We start from the raw sequence: 25,998 nt of genomic DNA, 5'->3' as shown, positions 1-25,998 counted from the left end.
ACTGCTTCCCACAGGGATCCGTGCCGGCAGAGGGACGAGTCTCCCACTCCACATTGTGCTCTGCAACTTCCCTGGCCGAGCCTCGCCGGCCGTGCCTTTTATTTCTCAATGGACAAGCTTAACAGAGATGTCTTGGGTTTTTAAAAATAGTTAATATTTAAATATTAATTGAGCCATTAATTACATCTGAGCCCCAGAACAAAACAGCTGTGAATAATTAATGAGAGGGCCTATGGTAAATGCCTCTAATAATTCACAAAGCGACCGAACCAGGTATTTCCAGAGCATTCAGAGGGAGGAGAAGCAGGGAATGGGGAGGGAAGGAAATGCAGGAATGTCGAGGGAAGGGGCTAGAAGGCAAGATGGAGCATTATGGGCTGTCTGGTGCTGCTCCCCCAAGGCTTTCTCAGCACCATTTGAGCACCCTGGTCTAGTGGGAGGATGGCAGGGGCTGGGACTGGGAGGGTTTGAGGGCCCTTCCAACCCAGACCATTCTGGGGTTCTCTGGCTGTTCATCTCCATAACATCCATCTGCTGGGATGGGATTTCCTCTGGGATTCGTCGTGGGGAAGCTGAGCCCCAGGGGTGCTGGGCGTCACTCAAAAGCAGCTTAGGAAGGCTGCCAGGACTCCTGACTCCCTCTCCCAGATGTTTTGGACCACTTCTCTCTGAAACACCAGGATTTCTGGATCCCACAGAGATGGCTGCTGTCTGACCAACCGGCCCTGCAGGAGCAACCAGTCCATGAGCAAAAGGTTTTTATTCCCACCCTCCACTCCCCCTCCTTCCAGATGTTTCCAGCTCTCCCTCTGGAGCTGCAGAGGTGAAGGTGATGCTCTGTAAATCCATGCTCACACTTCACATGGCCTGGGAAGGGACTCATTTAGGATATTTACATTCAATAAATGTAATTCTTAATTACAGGTGGTTTGAGCTTCGGGTAAGGCCCAGGACTTCAGTGCTGAGCACATGGAGCCGGACAGGGATCCTCCCCCAGCCTCCTGGAGCTGGGCACTTAATGGTGCCTTTGTGCTTTGTTTGTGCAGGGGGCTGTGACTGATGACCCCATTCAGGAGCAGCTTCCCCCGGGGCTGGAGAGGGCCTGGAGGCACAGAGATTCCAGCTCCTGGCACTGCCTGCAAGGAACAAGGCTGGAGGTGATTGCTGGGTGTCCCTCTGTGGCTCCTGGAGAGGGGATGGTGCAGGGCAAGGCTCGAGTCAGAGATTCATGGAATGGTTTGGGTTGGGAGGGACCCTAAAGCCCATCCATGGGCAGGGACACCTCCCACTGTCCCAGGCTGCTCCCAGCCCCAATGTCCAGCCTGGCCTTGGGCACTGCCAGGGATCCAGGGGCAGCCCCAGCTGCTCTAGGCACCCTGTGCCAGGGCCTGCCCACCCTCCCAGGGAACAATTCCTGCCCAATCTCCCATCCATCCCTGCCCTCTGGCACTGGGAAGCCATTCCCTGTGTCCTGTCCCTCTGTGTCCTTGTCCCCAGTCGCTCTCCAGCTCTCCTGGAGCCCCTCTAGGCCCTGGATGGGGCTCTGAGCTCTCCCTGGAGCCTTCCCTTCTCCAGTGAACATTCCCAGCTCCCCCAGCCTGGCTCCAGAGGGACTCCAGCCTCTCCAGCTCCGTGGCCTCCTCTGGACTCGCTCCAGCAGGTCCAAGTCCGTTTTACACTGGGACCCTCAACACAAATCCTGCTCCGGCACCGCCACTCTCACTCCACAGCCAGACAAAGCCCAGGCAGCCCGTTTGGAATCATCTCCAGGCACCGGTGCTATGGAAGGGGAATCCCAGCTCCGACTCCACAGCAGGCAGCGCAGGGAGACTTTCCCTGCTTGCAGCGGGCAGTGATTGTGTTCCAGCCGGAGAGCAGCCCCTCAGGGACGTGTCCCGATCCCGTTTTCCAGCCTGTGCTGCGGAGGGATCGCCCCGTCCTGGCTCCGCGGCTGATTGACAACCATTAAATGCGCACGGGCTGTGTCCCGTGTGCCCTGCGGAAAGGGGACACGCTCCCCACCGCCACCGCGGCAGCCTCTCCTTGCGAGGGGTGAAAACCATCCGAGCCAGCCTGTGCTGGGGAGCTGCGACCCTCTCGAGAGTCTTAACGAGCGTGTAATCAGCGGCCATCAGGGCCCGGCTGATGAAGCAGTGCCACTCCCCCCCGCCACAGAAAGTGCTCACTAAATGTGGCTTTGTGCCTCTTCGGAGACGAAAAATTCACTCGCCTTCCTCAGCTTCTTGACCTCCTCCAAATCCAGGAGAGAAGGGCACGGAGCCCTTTCTGCCTCTGATATCCACAGCTTTGAGTTCTACAGAGAGTAACAAAACGGATCCGAGTAATTATTGTCAGCGTCTCCTGCTCCGTCCATGCGGATGCAGCATTTATAAATTAACCAAAAACACTTGCAAATCTGCATAACCAGTTCCCCTTGTTCCTAATGCTTTCAATTTATCCTAATAGATATTTAATGAATACTTTATAAAGCCTTTGATGGGCAGTTTTAAAATCAATGGTGCTATTTTATTGCTGTTTGTATTATCTTTATTTGGACGGACTCTCAGCCCTGTGCTGCCCATCGATTTCAGGCCCGGATCGATGAAACCAGGTTTCAGCTTAAATACCTTGGGATGAAGGTGGATCTGGGGCTAAAGGGCTCTTTGGCTGAACTCACACCCCGAGGGTGGCACAGGTAACCCAAGATACTGTCCTGGCTCTGCTCTCCTCTCACCTTGCAGCTTCTGGAGTGACGCCACTTCCTCACCCTGGAAGCAGCTCCGCTCCTAGGGGCACTCAGCACATCTGGATCCCTCTTTTTGCCCAAGCTCTGTCCCAGGTGACGGGGTTTTATCCCCATTCAAATCACGGATATTCCCCCAAATACCTCTGAAATCCTTGAGCAAGTCTCCACAGGTGGTTGGCCACTCTGCCCAGAGCTGATGGATAAATATGGAGCTTGACAGGTTTTGCCAGCAGTATCAGACTTGTCCAGTTCCAAATCCATTGTTCCATCTCTGGTTGTCTCCAGCTTCTTAGGTGTGGGTGGATCCTGCCACGAAATGGATGAGGGCCACAGGAACACTGAGGTTTTTTGGGATGGGTTTTGGGGATGAGCTCTCTGAGCTAGGAGACCCAGTGGTTTTTCTTTGGATTTGAAATCAAAATTGACTGGCAAGGCAACGTGGAATTCTTTCCCCCCCTTCCTGGAGGTGGCTGCAAATTTCAGTGAATTGGTCGAACTGATGAGGGAATCACAGAATGGTTTTGGGTTGGAAGGGACCTCTAAAGGCAATCTAGTGCATCCCCCTGGGGCTGGATCCCCTCTGGTTGCCCAGAGCTCCATCCAACGTGAATTCTTCCTGGGATGGGACATCCTCCGCCTCAGGATGCTGTGTGAAATGTGAGTGAAGGGGACTGGATAAGCCAGCTGGGGAGCAGGGAAAGGAACCATTCTGGGGAGAAGTGGCACCAAACTGAATAGGAAGTGCTGGGTCCCTTTCCACTGGGACAGGTAAGGGCTCTCACTCCGGCCTGCTGGGACCTGCACCCTCACTGCCCTGACACTGGAGCTCACCGTGATGCACTTCCCTGAGAGCCACTTCATTTTGCATCAATCCTTGAATATTCTCAAGGAAAAGGACTGAGGCTGAGAGATCTCCACCACCAGACTTGAGTCACGATCGCACGCAGCCCTGCATGGACATGGAATTGTTTCCAGCCCGTTAAAGAGCTTTCACAGGAATGAAGAGCTCCGAGTCCCTGAATAGCCCGAGGTCAGGATTTAGCTCTGGCAGCAGTGACCTGACTCTGAGTCCCTTCAGGAAGTGATGGGAATCATGCTCAAGGCTTCCCCTGGGATCCTGGAGCTTTCCTTCAGGGAAAGATCATCTCCTCTCATCGCTGCCCTTGCGAGCAGCACGTACCCGAGTCCTGCCACCCTCCTCTGCTCTCCTGACACTCCCGTGCTCGGCCTGGCCAGGCTGCTCTTACATCACTTGGGAGGTTTGCAGGTTTAGGAAAGAAAATCCCAAATCAAATCGCTCCCGGAATCTCCCTTCTTGAAACCTTCCCATGGTTCCTTCACTCCCCGCCGCAGCTGCTGCCGGTGGAGCCCTGCTCTGGTGGCAGGGCCGTGGCTCAGCTGCACCCCGGTGTTAATGCATCGCTCAGGCACACATTAGGGCTCCCAGGAACGGGTCATGGAGGGTTCAGCCCCTCGCATGTCTGCTGGGCACGGCCAGACTCACACACGGCTTTGGGGTGAGCCCTTGCTGTCCCCCAACTCAGCCAGGCTGGCCTGGGCAGCTCCAGGTTTGTCCCCAAAGTCCCATCCCAAAGATTTCTGCATCCTCGTGGGGACCTTCCTGCTCTGGAGTTGCTGCTGCCCTTGGGGACACCGCAGCTCCGGGGGCTGCAGCTCTGGTCCCCGAGCAGAGCAGGTTCATCCTTCCTGTTTCCCTTCCAGCCCTCCGGACCGATTCCCCCTCCAGCCCTTCTCTGGCTCCTGAACCGACTCCCAGCATTTTGGAATTCAAGGATCAGCCTCTCTGTCCTCTGCCCTTCAGAGCCCAGGGTAATCTGCTGGTGGCTGATGTCCCCAGGGACAGCGGATAAGAAAGGGGACAATATGGGAAGGTCTGTGGGTCAGCCCACGGCCTGGAGAGTTCTTAACCCTTTCGCCCCCAGGTCCTGCCTGGAAGAACTCTGCTTGTTAGAAAGGACAGCAAAGATTTATGCAGGAAGGTCAAATAAACCACCCCACCCAGATACTCCCTCATCCTGTCCCTGAAAAACCGGAGGAACCTCTCCTGGAGGGCCTGTTGCATGCTCTCCTATCAGACACTCTCCTCTCCTCTGGCTGCAGGTGCATCCAAAGGGATTTGGAACTTATTGTTCTCGCTGTTTCTGTGGGAAGCTTGAAATCTGCCTTGTGTCCAAGTCCAGGGGCAGCAGAGCTGGCCGTGCCCTTCTGGCTGGACAGACCCTCCCGCGGCGTGAGCCTCGTGGTTCCAGCACGTGGCTGCCCAACAGGACAGCCGGGAAGTCACATCAGGAGTGAGCACTGAGCCCATCTCAGGGGGTTTCTCCCAAGCTTTGATTGCTTTTCCCCAGACCAAGCTTCCCTCGGGTGGGTGCTGTCGTGGGGCCACCCAGGGCTGGGCAATGACCTGACTGCTCCGAGGGAAGGAGAAGCCCTGACCACCAGCTCTGAGTGACCACAACACCAAGGAGGGCACTGGGAAGCGAGGCTGGGGAAAATGGGGTTCGAAATAACCTGAGACGCGGGGCGGCTCCGATCCCGTTCCCGGGAGATGCGGGACACAGGCGCCAGGAGGGCTCAGCTTTGTCCGCTCTGAAAGCACAGAAACCTCTGTCGGGATAAACTTCCCCCGCTCTGGCTGCCCGGAGCAGCGGGGACAAAGCGCTGCTGTGCCCGGACCGCCTGCGCTGGCTCCCGGCTGCTCCGAGCCGCCTGCCCGGCCCCGTCCCGGGGCTGTCCCTGCCCGGAGAGCCCGGCCGAGCCCTGCCCGAGTGCCACTGGGGCTCAGCCCTTTGTCCCCAGAGCAAAACCAGGTTTTGCCACCCGCAGAGGTGCTCGGGGCTGGATTCGCCCCCCGTGTCCCACCCGCGGGTGTCGGGGCTGTCCCTGCGCCTCTGGATCGTCTCCACTGCTCGGCCTGGCTGGCAGAGCAGCAGGATGGGCTTTTCCTGCTCCGTGCCCTCCGCTGGCGTGTGAGGAGAGCTGGGAATGGCACCGAGGGTGGCAGAAGTGTCTGGGACAGCGGTGACGGCGCGTCCATGTCCCAGGTATACCCACAGCTTCCAGTGATTTGTGGATCTATCTGAGTCTGGTGGGTGAGACTCATTTATGCGGGCAAGCTCTTCTGCCTGCGGGGGTCCCAGAAGCAAAACAATTTCATCAAGTGGCTTTGACACTTGGAATTATTCCTTGATTTGCTTTTTGCTGATTTCCCTTCCCTGCTCCAGGAGGGTCAGGATTGAAGATGTTGCTGCTCTTCTGCAGGGCTGTCTCAGGTCAGAGAGAGCCTCTGCTCCCAGCCCAGCCCCTCCAGACTTTATGGGGACAAATCTTTTGGTAGGACAAGGGTGAATGGCTTTAAACTAAAGTGAGGTCAATTTAGGTTGGACATTGGGAAGGAATTCCTGGCTGTGAGGGTGGGCAGGCCCTGGCACAGGGTGCCCAGAGCAGCTGTGGCTGCCCCTGGATCCCTGGCAGTGCCCAAGGCCAGGTTGGACATTGGGGCTTGGAGCAGCCTGGGATAGGGGGAGGTGTCCCTGGAAGGGGTGGAAGGTGAAACCAGATGACCTTTAAAGGTCTCTTCCACCCCAACCCATTCCATGATTCCCTGCACTGGGTCAGCAGAGGAATCCAGGTCCAGCCCATGCTGGTGATGCTCCCTGGGGACATCACTCGAGTCACGGCTCCTCTGTCCAGGTGAACACAAAAACTGGGCCTAAGAAGGAATTCCCTTTCCAGGGGTCCCAGTGGGGCTGGAGGGGGTTTGGGGCTGGTTAGGAGCTCTGGGCTGTGGCTGAGGGGTCCAGGGAAGAGCTGGAGAGGAACAGGATTTGCAGGTGGGGAAACAGATCCACGTACAAGGGCTCAGGACCCAGCCCAGACACCTTCTCTTTACACCACGTTGGTGAGACGGCCTCTTTCTCCAGGGATTTCCACCTTGGGAACACCAAGGCACAGCTGCCTCTGCAGAAAATGGGGGATTGTGCCCAAATTTTGCCCAGATTCTGCCAGGGCTGTGGACCTGAGGGAGATACAGAGCAGCAAGGTCACACCAAGCACAAGCAGAACCCTCTTGGTTGATGTTTTTCTCCTCAGCACACCTTGATGTTTTTCACTTCATAATGATTGAGATGAATCCCGCTCTTTCTGGCCATAAAAATATTTCCTGTAGCTGGATAAAGTTGAAATGAAGGCGGTGAGCTCCAGAATCACCTGATGAACTTCACATCAATCCTTGATGATTTCATGCACTTTTTTTTCATGCACTTTTGGGCTTTTCCTTTCTTTTTATTCTGTTTAGAGACTTACAGAAAATTAAAATAACCAAAACCGAACCCCAAACCCTACCAGTTCTCCTAAGGAATAGAGAGTCTGATTGCAGTTCAAAGGAAAAAAACTCCTGTGGAAGGCTGAGATATTTTGGCAGGGAAAGGACCAGGGTGATCTGTCTAATGAGCACCAGAGCAACAAGTATTGCTCATGTAAAGATTTTTCCTCTGGCTGTGAGGTTTGGGGAAGAACACAAATTAAACCTTCTCAGAAACAGCCCATTATTAGAGATATCAGGAATAATCCGGCATTAGAACTCAGGAAAACCAAACCATTTTTGCTTCCATCAGATATTCACAAACCGACACTCCTCGAGTCATTAAAAACACAAGCACAGATTATCTCAGCAAAAAGTTGAAAGGAGGTAAGGAAATTAAAAGAAAACACAGGTTGGAGGTTTTAGGTTTCAGTTTCTTGGTTTTCCAGCAGAGAAAGAAATTGTTCAAGCAGCTGGAATGTTTTCCGTGGACACTTCTGTGCAATCGTGAGGCCTTTTTGGTGAAAATAAAAGCTGTAGTGAAAATTTTTTGTTTCCCACTTACACCATTCTTTAGGGGGCTCAATTTGGGAAGAACCAGCTTTCTGCAGAGAAGATTTGGTGTATTTTGACCCTCCTTAGGGCTGGGAATGGATCCCTAATGCCCGGAGCTGCGTCCGGAGTCCTGGCTTGGAGATTTAGGAGCCGGACCCTCCCGCAAAAAGGTGCAGAGGAGCTCCCAGCCCTGATGGGGTTGTTAAAACAGGGATGGTCCTGGACACGAGGGACGCTCCTGGACATGAGGGACGCTCCTGGACACCAGGGATGCTCCTGGACACCAGGGATGCTCCTGGACACGAGGGACCCTCCTGGACACCAGGGTTGCTCCCAGACACCAGGGACACTCCTGGACACCAGGGACCCTCCCGGACACCAGGGACACTCCCGGACACGAGGGACCCTCCTGGACACCAGGGATGCTCCCGGACACCAGGGATGCTCCCGGACACAAAGCCGCATGTGGGAGCACCAGGGGTGTCCCCCACGCAGCGAAGTGGCTCTGATTTAAACCCTTCCACCCTGCTCCGGTTTTTGGCAGCCCCGGCGTGGCCTCGCTCCCCCCGCGGGCCCCTCGTGGCGCTCCCAGGGGCCGCGCAAGCCGCGGCTCTGCGCGGGGTAATTGAAGCAGCACGCAGAGCATATGGCCAGGCAGGGCTCCCTGCTGCTGCACCAGCTGGGAGCTGGGTGCTGGGGGCAGCGGGCGGGGACCGGCCCCGTCCCCCTGTCTGGCTGCTCCCCCAGCCCCGGCGGTCTCCAAATGACTCCTCCTGGGGAAGGCTCAGCTCCGGGCTCTCGCTGCTGGCTGGGTGCGGCTGCGGGGGGATGCGGGTTTCTGCTGGGCACTGCTCCCTCCTCCTCGCCCCCGGCTCCCCCTGACAGTGTTGGCTCCCCCCGCCTCCCAGCCCGGCTGCTCTGCCCCCTCCTCCTGCCAGGTGCCAGCTCTGCTGCGGGATTTGGGGTGCCGGGTATGGGTTTGGGTTGGATGGGCCCCTGCCAGCAGCCGGCCAGCAGAGGGTCCCCCGTTTCCCACCAGAAGACACTTTGCAAGTGAACTCGAGCTGCTGCGGACCCTCAGAACTGCCTGTGTGCCCCCCAAAGCTGTTCCTCCCTCCCTTTGGGGATCCCTGTGGGGTGCAGGAGCTGGGGGACACTGCTCCGCAGAGGGACACGTGTCCCTTCCAGGGCGGTCCTGCCGCTGCAGCTCCGGTCCGTGCCGGGGGCTGAGCGGGGCAGGGAGCAGCAGGATGCAGGTGGGGCTGGGAATGCACCTCAGGTGCACCACGGGGAGCCCTGGCACTGCCCAGGCACCCGGACACATCTGGATGCTGGAGGCAGATCCTCCACAAGGTGAGGCACCACCATGCCCAGCTCCACATGCGACCACGTCCCACCTCAGGACCCTGTCCAGGGGGATCTGCTGGGCACTGACCCCCCCTCACCTCCTGTCTGTGCCTGAATGGGGAAGCACCGAGTGCTCGTGTGTCCCTCAGGGAGTGACAGGCCCTTCCCAGGCTGGCACAGCAGGTCCCTGCTCCCAGCTGTCATCCCAGTTTCCCGGGGTTGGAACCCCCGGGTGTTTCCGAGTCATCCTCAGAGATGCTCCGGCCTGAGGAGCTGTTTGGGATGGATGTGGGCAGCCGAAGTCCCTTCCATCCCTGCCTTCAGGAACTGCATGAAGAGGGAGGTCTGTGTGAGAGCTGGGGTAGGAAGGTGGGAGCTTCTCCCCAAATCCTCCAAAGATTGGGAATTGGACTGACCAGGGCAGAGAGCAAATCTTCCCTCACTCGCTGCCCTGGAACCAGACGTGGCCCGGTGCCCCTCTCCATCCTGCGCTGGGTGCGTGGTCAGTGCTGGTTCTGGTGGAGGGGCTCCCCATTCCTCCTGATCCCGGAGATACCACTGGGAACGGCTCTGGCTCCCTGCTCGTGTCTGGTTCACCCAGGAGGAGGAGGAGGAGGCGTTCCTCTCCCAGCTCTTCCCACTGGCTGGTGGAGCCATGGCCCCCGGGATATGAGCTGGAGGTGAGTGGTCCACGCCATCCAGGAGCCAGGCCTGAGCCACCAGGCTCCCACCATCGCTGGGATTCACTCCAAGCTGGAAATATTTGGGATAAGATGCCTCTAAGTCTTCAGGATCACATCTCCATGTCCTGGCAAAAGCTGAGGAGGTGACAGAGGCTCCAGTTCCTCCAGTACCTGCTGGGCTCGTCCTCGAGGATGATCCCAGAGCTTCTCCCTTTGGGTGTAGGGACAATATCGCAGCCACCTGTGCTGGGCTGCCGGCTGGATCCCCATGGAGGGAGGGGGTAGGGGGGACTTCATGCCAAGGAAAGGGCCTTCATTTGGGCCAATTATTCTCAAACTGAGGCGGAGGAAGCCGTCACTCCAGCGTTTCCTTTTTTCCCCCCTCTTTTTCCATTTGTTGTGTGTGTTTTTTTCACACTCTGGCAATGGCTGAATATCACACAAGTGCCCTGTCAAGAGATATATTCGATAAACACTTGACACCCAAGCTCAGGAATACATGGCCCGTGGCAAACATGAATTATTCAAATGGAAATCAAGATAATTTTGCTTCTAACTCAGAAAACCAAGACTCTCTCTTTCCTTCCTTATTTTTCCTCTTTTTCTCTCCTCATTTTCTTCCTGTTCTTTCTTTCTTTTTATTTTCTTAGCATTTCTTTCTTGTTCTTTCTTTCACTTTCCTCCTCTCACTGGAAACCCTCCCTGCATTCATTTCCAGGGAACTCCCTTTGCTGGATGAGCCAAGGTGAGGACCTGGAGGAACGTCCTTGGATGAGGAGATCCTCTGCCTGTTTGTCCCCTGGAGCTGCTGGATCCCTTTGGAAAGGGCTTGGGATGGTGGGACCAGGTGCCCTGGAGGTGCTGTGGCAGTGACATTTGGGATCATCCAGCCAAAACCTCATCTCTCAGTCCTACCCGACTCGTTTGGGAGAAGTTGATGCCACAGCTGCTCTTTGGGATGCCTTTCCTGCCTGCCTGGGCCTCTCCTTTGCCCAGATCAGTGGTGGGAGCTGGTCGGGATGGGCTGGACTGGTGGCAGGAGGTGGTTGGGATGCCTGGGGATGTCTCCTCGAGGAGAACCTGAGCTGGGCTGGAGAGCTGGGGTTAGCAGTGGGCTGGAGAGCTGAAAGGATGCAGGACAGGGCCACAAAGTGGAGATGATGGCGATGAGCGAGGCTGGAGGAAAGCCAGGGACTGCTCTTCCCTTCCGCCCCCTCTCTCGTTTTGTACCAATCCAGCCTCGAGCCATCAGCTCCAAGTGGGACCAATTTGGCTCCTGGAGGCTCTTCCTGAGCTGGGGACTCAACAAGAATGAGAAGAGCCAGAGGTGACCCTCAGGAAGGCTTTAGGAAAGGGCTGCCTTGGCCAGAGCTGTGGGCAGCACAGGGGACATTGTCCTGTCTCCTGCCCCTGTTTGGAAGGTCTCTTTCCAGCTGCTCATGGACTTCTCTTCCATAAACTGATGGAGTTTCAGCCTCTGCACTGACTCAGACGTGGACTGAGGTTCTTCACGGAATCCAAACCAGAACTGAAAGGGTTTTCCTCTGGGCAGAAATCCACTGGCTTTTGACACAGAGCTTTGAGGCCTCCAGGAGCAAGAGGAGCTGCTCAGAGCAGCACTTCAGGGCCCTGCAGGCTTTGAGACGGGCACATACAGTGACACAGGTGTCACAGTGCTGGTCCCACCCAGTGTCACAGTGCTGGTCCCACCGAGAGTCTGCAGCGCTTTAGGGCTCACAGGGGCTGCACGATGGGTCAGAGGAAAAGCAGGCCCACCACCAGCCCATGGCATCCCAACCCCACCAGCAGGTCAAGGCAGCCTCAGTCCCACAGGCAGTCCATGGTGTCCTATTTCCACCAACAGTGCATGGTGCCTCAACCCCACCAGCATTCCATGGTGCCTCAGTCCCACAAGCAGTCCATGGTGTCTTAATTCCACCAGCACTCCATGGGATCTCAATCCCACCAGCATTCCATGGTGTCCTAATTCCACCAACAGTCCATGGGATCTCAACCCCACCAGCATTCCATGGTGTCCCAGTCCCACCAGCATTCCATGGGATCCCATCTGCCAGCTCCTGGCAGAGAGCAGGCAGGACAGGGAAGACACTTCCCAAGGTTGCTTCCCTCCCTCAGAGCTGTCCATTCCTTGGCAGCTCCACTTCCTCCCTTCCCTGGTGACACCCGTGGGCAGGAGGAGCCTCCAGCCAGCTCCATCCTTCCTTCCTCTCCTGTTCTCCAACGCTGTTGGCAAGGCTGGAGCTTCCCTCTCCCGGTGAATGGCCGTGGTTACTTGTGAGGTCGGGACTGGCTGTCAGCCAGTCCCAGCCCAGCAGAGGGATCTAATGGCCCCGGCGCCAGGCACTTCAGAGGCAGGAGAATGTGGGTCATCAGTGACGTCATCTCTCGGAAAGGTGGGGGTGGAGAAGACAGGGGGAAGCGATCATTTAAATTTGGAGAGGAGCTAACTGGAAATTTGGGCCATCAGGAGAGTAATGGGCCGAGAGGAAGAGCTGGGATATTAATAGAAGTGGTTTCTGTAAGAGCTGGAGCAAGCAAGGCATGGAGGACCATGGAGAGGCTCCTGGCAGGAGCAGGCTGGGACCCTCCCAGGAGCACCCACTTGGATTTCCATGTAAAATCTCCCTCTGCATCCCAGGACCCCAGCAGGCCTCTCATCCTGCTCCGCACCTCCATCCTGACTGCTCCTGCCTCCCAGCCGTGGCTACGATCCCAAGAAATGCTCGGAGATGCCCCAGTGGGTTCATGGGGACCTCTGTGGATCTTGGTGTGGGTCCCACTTGTCCCTCCCTGCCCGGCTGCCGGTGCCATCTGAGCCCAGCTCCCTCCATCCACAGCCCCGAGGTGTTTCTGTGCTGAACCAGGTGGGTGCAGCATCCCCACCCAACTTTTGGTCACCTTTGTAGATGAAGATCTTGGGCGGCCTCTCCCTGCTCAGCTCTCCGGGAGCCCATGGACACTTTGGTGTCTCCATCCTTGGAGAGGTTCAAACGCCACTGTGCAGACCTGCTCTGACCGGCCCTGCTCCAAACAGGGAATTGACCTGGAGGCCTCCGTGTATCCCTTCAAATGACAGAATCCATGGATGATTTGGTTTGGAAGGGACCTCACAGATCATTGACTTCCAATCCCCAAATCTGGAGCCCCAAACCCCTTCAGACACAGCCCCTCAATGAATTCCCTCTTCCCAGGGGTCTCAGTGCTTCCTGCAGGGCTGGAAGAGCTGCAGGAGCTGAATATGGATGAGGAGGGCAGGGAGCAAGGCAGGGGGAGTTCCCCTTGTTAAATATTTACCGTCCCAGGTGGGTGATGTGACATTTCCTACCCTCCAGGAATTCCTATGGACTGGCAGGGCTGCCCAGAGAGGAGCAGGGGCTCTGTCCCAGCCTCGTCTGAGCAGCAGAACCTTGTCCCCAGGTCACAGGGGCCATTTCTGGGGCACTGAGTGTGCCCATCTTGACACAGAATTCCAGAATCCCAGAGGTTGGAAAAGGCCTCCAGGATCATCGAGTCCCAGCTGTGCCCGATGCCCACCTTGTCCCCAGCCCAGAGCTCTGAGTGCCACCTCCAGACCTTCCTTGGACACCTCCAGGGATGGGCACTCCAAACCTCCCTGGGCAGCCCCTGCCAAGCCCTGACCACCCTTTCCATGGAGAAATTCCTGCTGGTGTCCAACCCAAACCTCTCCTGGTGCTGCTTGAAACACTAGAAATGGAAAAGCTGTGAGAGGCTGCATGAGCTGGGACTGTGGGTTTTCTGCAGACACCTCTGCTGCTGGAGCCCCTCTGTGTCCTTCCCAACCCCTGCATCCCCATCCCGCTCACCACCCTCAGCCAAGCTCCGACCCTCCTGCGACTGAGGGACCATCCCTGCGAGCTGGGGCCACGATCCAGTACCTCCAAGCCATGGAAACATCCCTGACAAGAGCAAAACCTGCTTTTCCTGCTGAAAAGCTGAGGAAAACACTCCCTTCGAGGCACAGACAGAGAGATTTGGGCTTCTTATATAAAACAAACCCACGGCATGGGGACAAGCCCATTTTCCAGCAGAAAGTGCACGTTCCCAGCCTGAAAGTGGGCTAAAGCCAGGCCCAGTTACACAATGGGAAGGGCTCAGGTAGAGCCTGGCTGCAGCTGCATTTGATACCCTGCGAGGGCTGCGGGAGCATCAGCCCCAGTTCCTTCCCTCGCTCAGGCAGCCCATCAAATATTTACCAGGCTGCCATAGGCAATTACATTAGAGGAGATAGTTAAACACCCCCTACCCCAGGGCACCCCCCTGCAATGTAAATCAAACAAATTGGACTCTTTTCACAATTGACACACACGATTTTACTTACTGTAAATAATTTAGCATTAAAAAGTCGAGCTACACTTTGCCCCATCTGGGTTTTCTCTTCTCCCGCTCTGCGGAGCGGAGCCGCGCGGGCTCCGGGTTCCTAATGCGGGAGATGGAGTGCAGGAATTTTGCTGCCTGGGTGAGCTGTTAGAAGATTCCCATTTCCTAATGGAAGAAACCACACTCAGGAAAGCTGTGAAGTTGCCCATTTAAAACCGGCTGAGATGTTCCAGCTAACAAAGGACGGGAAGGGTCCCTCCCTCCGGAAGGAGTGGAGTCTATTGCTGGTTGGCATCTCCTGGGGTCGCAGCAATCTCCTATAAAAGTTGGCTGAATGGTTGCACTTTTTAATTAAAAGCCATCTTTCCCAATTAGGCTCAGTGGGGTTTTAATAAGGATTTTTACAAGCTGGATCTGTTGGCCAGCACGGATCGTCTTTCTCTTACACCTCGAGTGCGAGGCCTGCATTAAACACCCGGCTCTGCTGTCTGGGAAGGGATCTCTTCCTCATCAGCAGCTGTTCCTGCATTTTCCTCCAGAAACAGGCATTTTGGAAGCATGGTGTTTCAAACCATGCCTTGGCACTGTGCCTGGAGGGGTTCAGGGGCTGTGTGGATGCAGCACCCGGGGACACGGGTCAGTGGTGGTGGCCTTGCTGGGGAGTGGTTGGACTCAGGATCTGAGAGGATTTCTCCCACCTAAATGATGCCGTGGTCCTGTGATGTCTGTTCCTAATTCCAGCACAGAGCCTGGCCTCTGTCGAGTCTTCCACAACACCACCATCTGCCACCTGAGGGGTCACTTCAGCCTGGTGAGCTCCTGCTCTAGGCCTCACACCAAGTTTAACCCAGTGTGGGAGGAATGTTCTTCCCAATGCCACGGGCCTCTCTCAGGAGCGAGCCAGACTTTAATTGAGCCAAATCCTGGGCCTGGATTTTCCATTCCATTCCTGCCCTCCATCAGCCGGCTCCGACCATCCCTGGTCCCAGCACACGGGCCCCTGGCAGGTAGTGCCACTTACACATTTCCTGACAGAACCAATTTTCATCAGAAAACGCCACTTCCGATGAGATCGAAGCATTTAATCCCCCAACATCTTAATTTTGACGGACGGCTCCTCCCCGGGGTTCCCACGGATGGCTGTGGGTGGTGTGGGATGGAGCTGTGGCACTGGGAGGGCTGGGATGATCCTGGCAGAGCAGCTGCCAGGGGCTGGGATGACTCCTGGAGTCAGAACCTGGGGCTGAAAAGCCCAAGCGCACCAGAAATTCACCATTTTTGGCCACTTCCACCTGCTCAGGCCCTGCGCAGGACCAGAAGGAAAAGGGAGGGGAGGGAAGGACCAAGTGGGGCAAGGCCGTCCACGCCCTGATGTCCTGACCTCTGCATCACCCCACATGACGATTTCCAGGAGCAGCCCTGACAGCCAGGGCAGGTGGGGAGGTGTTCTCAATGTCTCTACCCCCACTTTGGGGTCACACCCACCCCTGGCCACCCACCAGCATCGTCCCCCCCTGCAGGAAAATGTGTCTGTGCGAGGCTGGGACGGCTGAGCCCAACCTCCCCTGATGAGAAGGAAGTGGCAGCGGTCACCTGGGGACAGAGCCATTTCCAGCCAGCCCAGCTGTCTGCTCAGGATGCACAAAGTCGTGTCCCTTTTGCAGGATCCTCTCCCGGAGCCCTGGAAAGCCGCGTCCCCTCTGCTCCGCGCCGGAGTTGCTGGAAGCTGTTAATCGCTGCCCGTGGGTTTAATTGGGAGCGAGAACACACAGACCCCATTAGAGCCCACGAGGGTGCCAAGGGCTCTCGTTCAGGCACAAATGAAGGAGCAATCAAACCCACTTAGGTAATAAAAACAGCTGGAGTCTGCAGGCAACTGCCTGAGGCACCAAAGCACATGGCAGGCAGGCCGGCCCTCTGCAAGGTCTGCACCCAGCCCTCCGTGATGGAAAACACTGGGATCAGGATCAGGATCAGGCAGAGTGTGCAGGGTTTTATTGGTTATAGGCAGGGAGCCAGACAGGGAAATTACAGGTCACCCTCAAAAAGGAACGGAGAGCTGGAGCTTCTCGAGCGCAGACCTTGCTGGAGAGTGTGTCCAGGGCTGCCTTTCCAGTGGGAATGACCAGCCAGAGCCCTGTGCACTGGCTGTGGGGGTCACGATTCCCACAATATTCCTGCCCCGTTGGATCATTTGCCGTTCCATGGCACAAAACCACAGCACACCACGTGAGGAGATTCCAGGCTCTTCATTTCTGCACAGGGATTTATTTCAGAAAGGGTCCCCCCAAAGCTGCTGACCAGGTTGGGGTGCCGGCTTTTAGCCTGGATGCTGGAATTGCCCTGGAAGGAATTTGTTTTCCAAACATTCACATCATGAGGGTCTTCGTTCAGTGCTTTTTTTTGTTGTTTTTTTTTTTTTTTAACAGGAAAGATCCCGACTTTCCTCCTTTTAATTCTGATTCCAGTGAAGCACTTTCTGCTTCAGGGGGGTTGCTGACATGGATGGGTGGGAGAGCTGGGTCTGGACTATTCTAGTTTTTGGAGGAAAGCTGGAACAGACAAGGAAAGGCTACAAGGAGAGCTGCAGAGCTGTTCCATCTTACTCCAGAAAGCCAGAGTGGAGCACTGGCAATCCCCTGGAAGTTCATCCCGCTCCTTGGAAGTGCCAATATTCAGAACTACCCAGGACTAAAGCAACAACTGTGGAAGTGTTTGAGATGTCCGTGATTCCCACTGCTGTAGAAACTCCTCCTTGTCTGGTGCTCCCACATCTTTGCACATCCTGGCTGGAAGACAGGAGAGTTTTCCCTGTTTTTCCCTGTCCAGGAGGAGCCTGATAACTCCTGACTCAATCCAGAGATTTGATAGGGAGGGCACTGCTCTCTTCCCCTCTGGGACCAGCCCACAAATCTGTGTAGGAGGTGGCAGGAGGATGAATTCATCCATGGAATGGGGCTGGGAGGGGGTTCTTGATGTCCCTGTGGTGCCCCCGTGTTTCAGTGTCAGTGCCAGGACATCCAGAGGTGCGTTCAGGGATCCTCCCTGGGTGTCTCTTGCTCAAAGTTCATTGTCGGGGTAAAGCCCAGGGCAGGAGGCTCAGGGCTGTGACAGGGAAAGAGCAAAGGCTTGGTGGTTTGGAAAAGGCTGCTGGCACACAGAGGAACGGGAAGGAGGGAATGCTCTTTACTTCATCTGCTCTGATTTTCCTACATGAACAGCAGCAAAATGCAGCTTGGCACAGGTTTGCTCCTTGGGGAGAGTGAAATCCAGGGCCGGGAGCTGAACTGCTCTGTCCAACCTCCTCTGAGCTGCTGAAATGCAGAAAATGAGGAAAAGGAGGGCAGAGGGGCCACCAGGAAGAGCCCAGCAAAAGGAATTGTGGAATAGCCTGTGACAAAAGCTCCCGGAGTCCTGAGAGTTTTAACAAACCCAGCGGGAGGGGAGAGATCCCTCCACAGAGCACCTGGAAGGGACAATTCCCCTTCTGAGGAATTCTGCTGGAGTCTCAGTGGAGCTTTCCAGCATGCACTCTCCTCTGCCCATCACCTGATCCTGCAGCTGAGTGGAGATAGTGGCTCAGAGCTCTGCTGGCAGCGGGGAGAAGGGAAGAGGCTCCCGAGCTCCTGCCTGCGCTCGCCTCCGGAGGGTCGGAGCACCCTGGCAGGGCCTGGTGGCCTCTGGCACCTGTGGGATGCTGCGGTGCTCAGGAAGGGCTGACAGTGCCTCGGGCCACCAGGGACAGGGCCTTCCTGGCTGCACTTGGTGCTGGGGCAGTTTTCCCCAGGAGGATTTCTCTGGAGTCAGGGTTCAGCCCTGCGGACTCTCCCCCACCCCTCTGCTTGAGCCAGGTGCTGCTCGGGGCTGGTTTGGGGGCCTTCTGTGGTGGATTTGGTGGCCGTGCCCGAGCCTGGGCTGTGCCAGACATGGTGGTTGGGGCTTTCAGTCTCCTGTCACTGGATCTGAGCTTTCCCTGGGCAGGTTTGGCATCAAGGAAACATCTCTGGTGGTTCCCCTGTGTCCCTGCCCACGGCAGGGGGCTGGAACTGGATGATCTCTAAGGTGCCTCCCAACCCAACCCAACTGATTCTATGATCTTTTGGGGGATGGTTCAGCCTCTCAGGTAGGGTGGGGATCAGGCCATGGGGTCAGGTCAGGATTTCCCTTTCCCTGTGAGACTCACTGACCCTGTCTGTCCCAAGACACCTGGCAGGATCCCCAGGAGAGGGGACCCAGAGGATGCTGAAGGGACCAGGAAACAGATCCTTCCCCCGACTCCTGGAACACCTGCACCGCGTCCCAAAGCCACTCTTGAGGCTGGACACGGGCTGGACAAGCACACCCTTGAGAAGAAGTTTGCCCTGAGCATAACCAAGGACCCCCCTGCCCTCCATCACCCCCAGGCACTGGGGTTCCTCCTTGTCAGCCCCCCTGCTCTGGGCTGCCAGGGCTGTCACGCTCCTCACGCACCTTTTGGGAGCATCTGGGGGGCTGCAAATCACCCCCCACTGCCCCCCGATCCAGCAGTGCAACCAAACGCCGCTTCGGCGGTGGCAGGAGCTGGCCTTGGTGGCAGGGAGGGAGGGAGGGAAGGAGCTGTGGGGAAATTCACACGGACGGGTGAGTGCAGAGGCAGCGGTGGGATGGAGAGGGGAGCATGGAGAGGCTGCACGGGCAGACGTGGAGCCCGCGGGACCCTGCACGGGAGGATTTGGGGAGCGAGCCAGGGAGATTCATTGAAAAAGGGGGAAAAAAAAGTTGGTGAAACTTTTCTTGATTTCGTTGTTTTTATGATTTTTGACCCACGGATCTTCCCTTCAAAGGGAGAAGGGGAACGGCTCCTCTTCAGCCCCGGGTTCGGGGCTGTTCTGCTCCCCAAACCCCCCCGGGGGAAGCAGCCCGGAGCCGCGGGCAGGGGGCGGCCGGGGCTGGACGGGAGGTCGGTGGTGCCCCCCGACCCGACGCGACGAGGGTGGGACAGGAAGACGGGAACGCCGGGATGGGCAGAGCCGGGGAGGGGCGGAGATGGGGGTTGAGCCCCGGTTTGGGGGGATTCACCGACAGGTGGGAAGCTCTGGTTTTCGGGGGGAGGGTTACAACCGGAGCAGGGGGAGGCGCGATCTGGGGACGGGGTACCACGGGCGGCGGGGGTGTGAGCCCCGGTTTGAGGGGGGCTGAGCTCACTGCCCGGGGGCGGGCGGTGGGAGGGACCTCCGCGGCCCCTCCCGGTGGGCGGGGGGCGGGGGGGCCGGGCTATAATGCCATTGATGCCGGGCGGCGGAGCCAGACAATACCGCGCCCCCGAGCCGGGTGCCCGGAGCGCCCTGCCCTGCCCCGGCCGGCCCCGCTCCGCTCCCACCATGATGTCCATGAACAGCAAGCAGGCGTTCAGCATGCACCCCATCCTGCACGAGCCCAAGTACCCGCACCTGCACACCAGCTCCGAAGCCATCCGCAGAGCCTGCCTGCCCGCCCCCCAGGTAAGCCCCGGCGCGGGCTTCGGGAGCTTCCGTACGCACCAACTTACTCTGGTTTCCCTTTGCCTTTGGGTTTCGTTGGGGTTTGGGGGGTCCGCCCTTCCCTTCCTCCCTTCTCCGGGGCGCCGGGCCCGGCGGGCGGGGGGCTGTCCCCGCGGGGAGGGGTCCGGGGCGGCCGGGGGGCGCGGGGGTCGGTCCCGCTCGGGGAGGTTCAGCCGTCCCGCCCCGCTCCGTGCGAGCGCAGGACAGAGCGGGGTTGCGGGACCCCCGACGGCTCCGGCCTCTCCGCCGCTGCCTCTCTTTTGGGGAGGTCGCCCCGGAGGGCGGAGTGGGTGCCCGACTTGGAGGGAGAGCGCTCGGCGTCTGGCACCCCGGTGCTTCTATTCGGGGGGCTCGGGTGGCGCTCGGCTCGCGTTACCTGTCCCCGGCAGTGCCGATGGGGCCGAGCGGGATCTCCGTCACGCTGCTTCCCTTTAATCCTCTCCTGCTCTCTCGGTTTGTTTTCGCTCCCGCTTTTCTCCCCCGCCCCGCCCCGGCCCTCCGTGCAGATCCAGGGGAACATCTTTGCGGGCTTTGACGAGACGCTGCTGCGAGGGGCCGAAGCTCTGGCCGCCGTGGACATCGTGTCGCAGAAAACCCATCCCTTCAAGCCGGACGCCACCTACCACACCATGAGCAGCGTGTCCTGCACTCCTACCTCGTCCTCCGTCCACCTGCACCACCCGTCCGTGCTGACCACGCACCACCCCCACCACCACCACCACCAGCCCTCGCAGGGCCTGGACGGGGAGCTGCTGGACCACCTCAACTCCGCCCTCCCGCTCGGAGGGGTGCCGGGCCCCGACGTGGGCTCCACGCCTTCGCACCCTCACTCCCACATGTCGGCCATCAACCACATGGCCCACCACTCGCAGCCCATGAACATGTCCCACCCCCACGGCCTCGCTTCCCACGCCGTCATCTCCGGCCCCGAGACGGAGACGGACCCGCGGGAGCTCGAGTCCTTCGCCGAGCGCTTCAAGCAGCGGAGGATCAAGCTGGGGGTCACCCAGGCGGACGTGGGCTCCGCGCTGGCCAACCTGAAGATCCCGGGGGTGGGCTGCCTTAGCCAAAGCACCATCTGCAGGTTCGAGTCCCTCACCTTGTCCCACAACAACATGGTGGCCCTCAAGCCCATCCTGGAAGCGTGGCTGGAGGAGGCGGAGAGGGCGCAGAGGGAGAAAATGACCAAACCCGAGATCTACACGGGGGGGGACAAGAAGCGCAAGCGCACGTCCATCGCCGCCCCCGAGAAGCGCTCGCTCGAGGCCTATTTCGCTGTCCAGCCCCGGCCCTCCTCCGAGAAAATCGCTGCCATCGCCGAGAAGTTAGACTTGAAGAAGAACGTGGTGCGGGTCTGGTTTTGCAATCAGAGACAGAAGCAGAAAAGGATGAAATTTTCTGCCACCTACTGAAGAAGGGGCTGGGGAGGCAGCGGTGTGGGGGGGGGTGCTGCCCTCCTGACCGCCCCCCCAGCCCTTTCCAAACAGGGCTTGGGGCTGTCGGCTTTTTTTTTTTTTTTTTGGGTTAAAAAAATTGGTAAAAACAAACAAAAAAAAAAAAAGGAAAAAATAAACCTTAAAATAAAGGGAAACGCGCCCAAAGCAAAGTGAACAGTTTGGTGCCTGCTCCTCACCCCTGGGCGAAGTGGCCCCGCTGTTCTGACTGGTACAGACTGCTTTTGTAGATAAAACTGGAGAAAAAAAAACAACAAAAAAAAAGGTGGAGAAAAAGGAAAAAGACAAAATGAAAAGGCCAAGGGGGAAGTTTGGGGGTGCCTGGAGTTGGGGCAGCAGCAGCAGCGAGAGCCCGGTGGGTCTCTGTCACAGCCCCTCCCGGCTTGGGGGCCATGGCACCGCTCGCTCCTCTGTGTCCACTCCTCTTCTTTCGAAAAAAAATCCTAAAAAAAGGAAAAGAAATGAGAAAGGAAACGAGCTGGAAGCCAGCTGTAAACCCGGGGTGCTCCCCGCTGCCAGGGTCCCCGCACACCCACGCACACACACGCACCTGCATGGTTTTGTTCTCTCCCCTGCCCCCCGCAAACCCATCGCGTTTTTGCAGTACCATTTCTGTTTCTACCTCATCGGCTAAATCGAAAAAAAAAAAAAAAAATTAAAAGGATAAAAAAAAGGAGAAAAGATTTAAAAAGGGAAAAAAAAAAAAAAAATTGGCCCGTCCCTGGAGTCGCGGTTTGTTCGGGGAAATGGAGATTTATTTTGCGTTGGTTTCACTCAAACCGTTCGATTTCCGTCTGGTTTCACTGTATAAAATCCTGCGCTTCGACAATCACGTCCTTGGGGCTCAGCGGAGCGGCGGGAGCGGCCCGAGGCAGCGGGGACGGAGCCCGGCCCGGCCTCGGGGCGGCTGCCTCTGCGCATAGGGAACTCTGCACTTTCGAAGGCAAGAAAACTCTTATTTTCCCCCCTTTCCTTTGCATATTTAATAGAGAAATTTGCCTCCTTTTCTTTTCTTTTTATTTTTAATTTTTCTTTTTTTGAATTAAAGGAGATTTCGTTCCGCTGTGTGTGTGCTGAATGAAATTTTGGTGTCTGTGTACGCTGCAGCATTTCAAATAAATCATGCACGTTTTACCTCACCCTCCTGCCTCCTGCAGTTACTGCGGCTCCGGGGAGCCCCTGGCCCGGCCAGCCCTTGCCCGGGACTCCCGGGCAATCACGGCGGGGATGGAGGCCGGCTCCGTCCCCCTCCGCGGGGACAGACGGACCCGCCGGGAAGGGCAGCGGCGGGCGGGCAGAGCCGCCCGTGCCCACGCGGGACGGGGCGGGGGTGGCCCGAGGGGACCGGGGGGTCCTGGCTCCCCTCCGGCCCATCGCGGGGGGTTTTTTTGCCTCTTCCCCGCCCGGTGCCGTGCGGAGGTGCGGGGGGATCTCGCCCGCAGCCCGAGGGTCGCTCCCGCGGCCGGGGGTCGGTGGCGGGGCCGGGGAGCGCTCCCGGGAACGGCGGCGGGGCCGCGCTGCGACCCTGACCCCGCAGCCAGCGCTGCCCGGGGGGGGGGACACCCCCAGGTGCCCCCTGCCACCCCCCGCCTGCCCGGGCTGCGCCGTCAGCGGCTCCGAAGGGGACATTCCCCCTCTCCCGGCTCCGCGCACCCGCTGCCGACCGCAGCGAACCCCCCAAACGCGCTTCGGTCGCTCGGCGGGCGGGACGGGGCGGCGGAACCGGGGCCGTAAAGCCGGGGGGGTCCCCTCGTCCTGGGGGATCAGAACCTGGGGGTCCGCTCGGTCCCGGGGAGACGCGGAAAAAAGGGATAAAAACAAGCGATTTTTGTTAGTTTTGCTTGTTTGGGGTGGTTTTGTTTTATTTTTGTTTGAGGGTTTTTTGTTTGTTTGGGGTTTTGTTTGTGGTTTTTTTTCGTTGTTGTTTTGTTTTGTCTTATTTTGTTTTATAACTTATTCGGGGGAAAAAAAATAACCAAACTCACGTCGTGGTGTTGAAGCCCGACAGCCGGGTCCCTGCGGCTTTTACCGGGGGAAACCAAAGTAAACCAAGGGAAAATAAAGTAGAATAAAATGAAATAAAATACAGTAATGTGAAAGAAAATACGATAAAGTTAAATAAAATAAAATGAAGTAAACTGAATGAAAATAAACCAAAGAAATGAAGTCAAATAAAATAAAACCAAAACCAAACAAGCAAAAAACCTAAAGCAAACCGAACAAAAAAATCCAAACAAACAAAACCCTAAAGCTCCACAAAGAAACAAGAAAAAAGGAAAAAGAAAAAAAAAGAAAAGAGAAATTAGGGAAAATTGTGCGGCTACCGAAACAGCTTTCGGAGGAGCTGCTCCACCTGGGCGAGCGGGGCCAGCTCGGCGGTGACCGGCAGAGCCCAGCCTGCCCTGCCCGCACCTTGGGACCCCCCACCCCCTCCGCACCCCGTCCCGCACCTCTCCCTTTATTCCCGGGCGCTTCCCAAACCCCATCCCTTTGTTCTTGCGCTCCGTCCCTGTTTTCTCCACGCATTTTCATAAATAGACCTTGGCCGAGCGCTGCCGATGAAACTTTAATGAGGCGGGATGCTGAGTGCTGCCCGGGGGGGCCCCGGACCGGCTCCGCGCAGCATTAGCGGGGCCCGGCCCCCCCTTTCCGCGGCTCCCCCTCGCAGCCGGAGCCGCTCCCGGCGGCTCCCCCGCCCCGGGGCCCCCGCGCCCCTCCCCGGCCCGTGCCCGGTGCCGGGGCCGGTGCCGCGGTGCCCCCGCTCCGCCAAGTTCACGGGCGATGCAATATTTATCAGGCGCGCTCATAAAACGCCGGGTGGGTATTTCCCAGGCACAAACGCAAAGCGCTGCGCTGGGGAGCCGAAGCGGGGCCGCCCGGGGACCCCCCGACCCCCGCGGCCGCCAGGTAAGGGGGGATCCGAGCGAAGGATGGGGCAGCTCCGCGCGAGGAGCAGCGGGGCTGGGCCGGGAGGGGCGGGCGGAGAGACTCCGGGAGCCGTGATGAGGCCTGGAGAACTCATCACAGCCGGGGCGCTGGGCAGGAGCCGGCCCGGGCACTGATCCTGCTGCTGCTGCTGCGGCCCCTGCTCCTGTTTCTGCTCCTCCTCCTTTTCTTGCTCCTGCTGTTACTCCGACTCCTTTCTGCTCCTACTCCTGCTCCAGCTCCTACTCCTGTTTCTGCTCCTGTTCCCACCTTGCTTCCTGCTCCTCCTCCTTCTCCTGCTCCTATTCCTGCCCTTGCTCCTGCTCCTGCTTCTGCTCCTGCTCTTCCTGCTCTTCCTGCTCCTGCTCCAGCAGTTCCCACTATGCCCAGGCCAGCGCGAGCCTCCAGGATCCTCAGGGAAAAGCCTGGAAGGAGGTGGAGAAGGGCCCCTTGTGCTTCCCCCGCCCCCTGCTCCCGAACAGCCACTCCTGGTCCACAACAGGTCAGGGAGAAGCTGCTGCTCCTTCCTGGTGCAGCTCTGGCAGCCAGGACAGACTGGGAGCAGGTCCCAGCCATGGTCTGGTGTCTCAGGTTCTGTGTCCAGCTCCTCTTCTGAGGGTCTCCTCCTGTACCAGGACCCTGGCTGGGTACCCAAAAAGATCCGAATCCCTCCAAATCCAGGCTCTCTGCAGAGCACCTGGCACAGGGTGAGGTGGGAAAAGCCCAGGGTGAGGAGAGCAGGTGAGGGAAGGAAAACAGACAGACACAGGAGTGTCACAGGCACTCCCTGCTCCTGGGGCACAAAGGACACCACTGAGGCTGACACTGCACCCAAAACAGCATTAAAGGAAGGGAATATTGACAGGAACGGACTCTCCACTCTCACCCTGGGTTTTCATCTGAGCTTTGATGTATGAGCAAGGTTGGAGGTTTTTCAGCTCTTGCTCTGGCAGCAGTTCCACCTTTACAGGAGCCTGATAATCCAGCCTGGCCCAGAGCTCCTTCAGGAGGAGCTCAGCTTCAGCCACCTTTGAGGACCTGATTCCTCATCTACCTCCAGGCTGGGGGGATTGAGGGCATGGTCTTATCCCTTCCCCAGGGCCCCGGGCGGGAGATGGGGCACCCTGAGAACTCAAAACATCAACACCAGCCATTCACCAGGGACTGGATGGAGATGCCTTGGGGGCCGTCAGAGCAGGGATGCACGGATGAGAGGAGAGCTCTGGGCTCTGGTCACTGGAGAGGGACCAAGGGGCCTCTGCTGCGGTTCAGCTCTGATATCGACCTCTGATATCAGCCCTCGACTCAGGACTTGGAGGCACCTTCATCACCTTAGAGCCTGTAACGGTGCTGAAGGACCAGCTCGGGTGGAGACACCAGTAAACGGGGGTGTGGCAGCTGAATCCCACCCCTGGTGCTGCAAAGGCTTCCTGAGGAAAGCTTCCCACCAGTTCTGGGCTGCTGGAGCTGGCAGACACCAGCTCCTGGAGCTCTCCCCAGCCGCTGGTGCTGCAGCCAGCATCTCTCTTGCAATCCAGCCCTTCCTCCAAGTTTCCCTCCATGTCAAGCTCTTTTGTGTTACTTCCTCTTGCTGTAGAAGCCAAGAGCCCCCCCAGAATTTGGGCACCTAAACCCCTTGTGCTCAGATGTGACAGAGGCGTGATCCAGGCCAGTGTGGCCATGCCACCACCACCACCGTGTGCAGGGATGCATTTAAAGAGCTCCATCCATGCCCTGCTGAGCTGAATCTGGTGACTGCAGGCAAGTGCAGATGTGTTTGAAGGAATCCCCGGAGAAGCCCTGCCCCTCTTTTACCTTTTAGGATAATTCAGGATGGTGCATTCTTTAGGCTGTGGAGCTGCTCCAGATCCCTTCACCCCGCTTTGTTTCACAGGCACAGGGCCCATCTGTGCTTCCCGAGCAGCAGGGTGACAGCAAACAGTGCCACCTCAGCCCCCGTGTCCCGCTAAATCCCACGCCCAAGGGGCTGATTTCTCCACTGGGAAACAAGGGCAGGAATATCCAGCCTGTGTGGGGACCATCAGTGGGTCCCATCTGTCCATCCATGGAGCTCAGAGCCCTCACA

General features: G+C 57.7%; 1 protein-coding gene across 1 annotated transcript; it reads left to right on the top strand.

Moving 5' to 3' along the window:
* Positions 1-19,280: 19,280 nt before the first annotated feature.
* LOC121670141 (brain-specific homeobox/POU domain protein 3) lies at positions 19,281-21,070 on the top strand. Its single transcript, XM_042039960.1, has 2 exons — positions 19,281-19,494; positions 20,040-21,070. The coding sequence occupies exons 1-2, from the start codon at positions 19,282-19,284 to the stop codon at positions 20,943-20,945; spliced, it is 1,119 nt and encodes a 372-aa protein (XP_041895894.1). The 5' UTR covers position 19,281; the 3' UTR covers positions 20,946-21,070.
* Positions 21,071-25,998: the final 4,928 nt, after the last annotated feature.

The sequence above is a fragment of the Corvus kubaryi genome, unplaced genomic scaffold (genome assembly GCF_017639235.1).
Source record: "Corvus kubaryi isolate FWS band 111438036 unplaced genomic scaffold, C.kubaryi_AGA036_p1.0 37395, whole genome shotgun sequence".
Taxonomy (NCBI): domain Eukaryota; kingdom Metazoa; phylum Chordata; class Aves; order Passeriformes; family Corvidae; genus Corvus; species Corvus kubaryi.
This window is presented reverse-complemented; position numbering and strand designations above follow the sequence as displayed.